A 4,988-nucleotide genomic window follows, 5' to 3' on the forward strand; every position below is an offset into this window, starting at 1 on the left:
CTAAAAACATTCTGTAAAGATAATCAAGTAAACCTAATTTGATTAAGTCCAGTAAGTGTTTATCTTGAAATATTACTAACAATATAGAAGTTATTCATACATTTCACAGCAAAAAGACACATGAACCAGATGGAGGACGTTTTAAAAAATTATACTAAAAGGCCTTTTACTTGCTAAACAATATACACTTTGATATAGTAAGGCATGTAAAAGGCATGTAGTAGGTTGTGTACAACAGGTTTTTCAGCAAAGTTTTGATCATGTTGATCATTTAGAGGTCTTAGAAGGTAAAGCATCAAATATGAAAAGTAGGCCGTATAGGCATAATGACTTAAACATATAGCTCTTTTATTTCATATTTTTTTAGTCCATGGAGGATAGTTGATGACTGTGGCGGTGCATTTACCATGGGGGCCATTGGAGGAGGGGTGTTCCAGTCTGTTAAAGGCTTTCGAAACGCACCTGTGGTAAGTTTCCCTGTCACCAACAAAACAACTGAGCTTATATATTACTATTACTAATACACATTCCTATACATTTACTAATAATAAACGCTCTGTTACTACAGGGGGTTCGACACAGGCTTAGGGGGAGCGCAAATGCTGTGAGAGTAAGAGCACCACAAATTGGAGGTGATGTTGCAGAATCATTTTTGTGTTTGTTTATCGTGTTGTATAAAACTGTTGTGTATGAACAGTTTCAGCATTTTGTATATCAGTGATTCACTATCAATTGTGGCATGGCTCTGTTTCTCCTGCAGGTAGTTTTGCTGTATGGGGTGGCCTCTTTTCCACCATAGACTGTGGTCTTGTGCGTTTGCGGGGTAAAGAAGACCCTTGGAACTCCATCACCAGTGGAGCCATGACTGGAGCTATACTGGCTGCTCGCAGTACGTTTAGCATGATAGTCATTGTTCTTTTATCAGTATTAGTCCATAATGTTGTTAGACAATAAGGCTGGAATACACAACACAGCTTTTAACAGATTTTATTCATACAGTCATCTTGTCAACTTTGTAAATAGTTACAGAGAAAAGCATCATACACTAATCGACTAAGGATTACACACTATAACAGACTTTCACAATAAACTCAAGCAGAAACATGTGCCTCATTGCTAATGGACTAGCATGAAATATGTAAACAGTATGTGTTCCACAATCGGCATGTTTGATGTCTAAAAAAAGCTAAAAAAAAAAAATAGTTGTCTGTTCCCATTAAACGCTACACAATTTTTCTTGAAATCTATCAACTACAGCTTCTGAAAATCTGCAGTCTGACTTTCGGCAACTATTGTAGCATTGACTTGTCTAGACTACAAATTGGGCCAAAAATTTAGACACTGAAGTTATAACAACCTACTGGAAATAATCATCTGATGATCTGTAGTATTATGTATTAGTATATGCAGCATTAATCTTTGGTCTTCAAATTACAATTGGATCATGATTTTGCAGACTGAAAAGGCATGAATTATGTGCTTTGTTTGTTTTTCAGGTGGTCCGCTAGCCATGGTGGGCTCTGCAATGATGGGGGGGATCCTGCTTGCCCTAATCGAGGGATTTGGGATACTTCTTACAAGATACACAGCACAGCAGTTTCAGAATCGTGAGCTACACTTGTCATGGTTTGGATGATTCAGAGAGTTGATTAACTTGATAGGAACTGTTCACACAACAATGCAAATTCATTTTGCTCGAAATTTCTATGATTTTTCTTTTTTGGGGAAATACAAAGAATGTCTAAAACTCATTCCTATTTTCTTTGACAAAAAGGACATTTATTAGGTTTCAAACAATATAAAGAGATGTTTTAATTTTAGGTTAGCTATCCATGCATGACATGCAGAAGAAAAAATAGATTGTGGCCTTGAATTAACTAGTACAACGTGGCCACAATTTACATAAAACAAGGGAACTAATTATTACAGCATGACAATTTACCAAAGTCCAAAAAATCAATACAATGTGGCCTAAAACAAGCAAATGGATTAGTACAATGTGACCATGGTTTACCTAACATGAGAAAACAAATTAGTACAATGTGGCAACAATTTACCAAAAATGAGAAATCGAATTAGTACAACGTGGCAACAATTTACCAAAAACGAGAAAACGAATTAGTACAACGTGGCAACAATTTACCAAAAACGGGAAAACGAATTAGTACAACGTGGCAACAATTTACCAAAAACAAGAAATCGAATTAGTACAACGTGGCAACAATTTACTAAAGATGGTAAAATGAATAAGTACAATATGGCCATGATTTACCTAAAATGATAAAATAAATTAGTACAACTTGGTCACAATTTACCTAAAATGAGAAAATGAGAACTAAATAGTATGACGTGGCCACATTTATCTAAAATTAGAGAAAAAATTAGAGGCTACAATATCTTGTTTTTCCCCACATGTTATGTGCAGGGCTCCAAACATATATGTATCACATTGTAAAAATGGTATTACCTTTAGTTTTGTTTTGCACTTTGTTTTTTTGAAGCTGCTTTAGAGGCATTGACTATCTGCATCTTCTCTTCCTCTACAGCGAGTCCTTTTGTGGAGGACCCGAGTCAGCTTCCCCTGAAAGAAGGCCAAGAGACACGCGGATATGGACAGTATCAGTAAAATCACTGTTGCAGTGGTAACTGTAATATTATAGACTGTGAAAAAAGAGAGGATTGTTCGAAGTTTAGGACCCTTATCATAGTTTACAGTCCCCCTCTTAGACAGGGGATCCTCCTGAACCTCTCATCCTCTATTAGATGGCCACTCAGGGGCAAGCAGTATGCCATTTGTATTATGTATGAATTGTAATATACACTTGTATTTTGTCATGTTGAAAAGGGAATATTGTCGCCCAAAGATTTTCATCACGCATACTGTGGCAGAACTCAATCTACATTTTTTATAGTTCATACTGGCCTGTTTGAACATCTCATACTAATACAAATATACTGTATAGCTAACTAGATCATGCAGAGACATGAATATTGATTCCTGTGAAAGTTCACTTTAAATTAATTCAGTTTTTGATTTTTACATCACTGATGCAGTGTTATGCAAACATCAATGCAAAGCTGCATTACATTTTATATAAAGTTTTTCTTAATCTAATACATGACCTGAACCTGACTGTTGATACACCAGTGATCTATTTTAGATTTTGCTTTAGTTCTTTTTGAGTTATTTTAATTGAGATCTTTCAGAGACTTTGACTCTTTTTCATTAAAGCTACATAGCCTGTCTTCCATTTTTACTGATAAAATGAAATTAATGTATCTCTAAAACACAATGTGCAGTCAGGAGAGACACCATTGTTAAAGATTATATTCAACTTTAATGTTTCTCTACCAAAGTAAATTTAAGTCATTCATCCTCTGCATATTTTCAGTCTCTACTGTTTGGTACTGATTATATTCCTATACTCCCTTTATCACTATCTTTGTGTAATATCTTGTAGTTGTTGTTTTTTTTTTTTGATGGATTATTTATTTTTGGAATGCTATAGAGACAAGAAGAGGATATGTATGTAAAAGTATATAAGTAACCTGTCACAATAAAGTATTTTATGGTTGATGCTTAGATGTATATTGTTTTAGAGATGTTATAAGATGTTAATAATGGAGCTGGAACCCTATTGTATTTGTATTGCATTTTCTTTATGCACTAAAAATGTCTGGACTTCAGAGACCATAAGGTGTGGAAACCCCCAACTTGGTGGAATACTTCCAAATCCCCTCATTATTCAGGCACCCCCACACACTAGGACACTATTTGGCGCTATCATAAGTATGTTTGCATTTTAGTTAATAACTTTGGACACTTTAGAGCTGGAGTCAAAATTCTCTTCTTCTCTAAACCCTTGAGTCAAGCCCTACAAGAATCGATACACTGATTTTGTTAACCGCATTTTTCCACCATTTTGATTTTTCTGAAAAACATATCTTTTCAAACTTATTGTTTTAATAAAGCATAAAGAAATAAAATGGTGAAGGAAATTCTAGGTACTTATTTGTAGTTTCAGTTCTACAAATTATTGCTTACTAGAGTTAAAACACAACAGTTCACTAAAAAATGCAGTTTAAAAGGTTAAAAGGCCACATATATTTACTATTTAAAGGGGTCATATGATGCTGCTAAAAAGAACATTATTTTGTGTATTTGGTGTAATGAAATGTGTTTATGCGGTTTAAAGTTAAAAAAACACATTATTTTCCACATACTGTACATTATTGTTTCTCTTGTATGCCCCGCCTTCTGAAACGCGTCGATTTTTACAAAACTAATCGGTCTGAAAAGCGAGGTGTGCTCTGATTAGCCAGCTATCCAGTGCGTTGTGATTAGCCGAATACCTCAAGCGTGAGACGGAAATGTTACGCCCCTCACATACTGTTGATGCCGTGTCCCGGCCGGAGCGACGAGACAAAAACATGAAAACCCATTACAAACGAGGCATTTGTTGCATCCAGTGGGGACATAATTACTGATTATAATGACTTATACTGTCGTTTTACGCGTTGCGTTGCATTGCGCCGCGTAAACATAAAACCATGTCTGCATTTGTGATCGGAGAAACAACAAACAACAAGTGCTAACGTTAATCCACACTGCCCAAAACTCGCGTTTGAATCATCAGTAGCAAATCCTTTAAATATGGAAACGTACTTGCAGTCTGTGAGTCAGAACAGCCGGCATTGTAGCCTACTGTCCCAGGATCAGGAAACGGCCCTCCATAAAATGTGCTGCACACATCTGGATATTTGGGTTAAACTGTTCTGGAACAGTGTTGTAAATACAACTTAACCACTGATTTGTAGTCGTGTCCTCTTTTGGAAGACCAAACAAAGTAGCTTCGCTTTCACAACGAAGCACACAGCGGCCTAGCATGAGCGAAAGCCCCGGCTTAGCCTGAGCTGAAGCCGGGCAAGAGTGAGCTGAGGCGGCGGGGTCGAGAAAGGCGCGCCCGGCGGATCCGATGAATGAGCGG

At 36.5% G+C, this 4,988-nt stretch overlaps 1 protein-coding gene across 1 annotated transcript; it reads left to right on the forward strand.

Annotated features, from left to right (window-relative positions):
- The first annotated feature begins 327 nt into the window (after positions 1 to 327).
- Positions 328 to 2,664, forward strand: LOC107756823 (mitochondrial import inner membrane translocase subunit Tim17-B-like). Its single transcript, XM_016574111.1, has 5 exons — positions 328 to 467; positions 569 to 632; positions 761 to 889; positions 1,497 to 1,607; positions 2,547 to 2,664. Exons 1-5 carry the CDS (start codon positions 408 to 410, stop codon positions 2,624 to 2,626), a joined length of 444 nt encoding a protein of 147 aa, XP_016429597.1. The 5' UTR covers positions 328 to 407; the 3' UTR covers positions 2,627 to 2,664.
- Positions 2,665 to 4,988: the final 2,324 nt, after the last annotated feature.

Source organism: Sinocyclocheilus rhinocerous, unplaced genomic scaffold (genome assembly GCF_001515625.1).
Source record: "Sinocyclocheilus rhinocerous isolate Xijiao unplaced genomic scaffold, SAMN03320098_v1.1 scaffold533, whole genome shotgun sequence".
NCBI lineage: Eukaryota > Metazoa > Chordata > Actinopteri > Cypriniformes > Cyprinidae > Sinocyclocheilus > Sinocyclocheilus rhinocerous.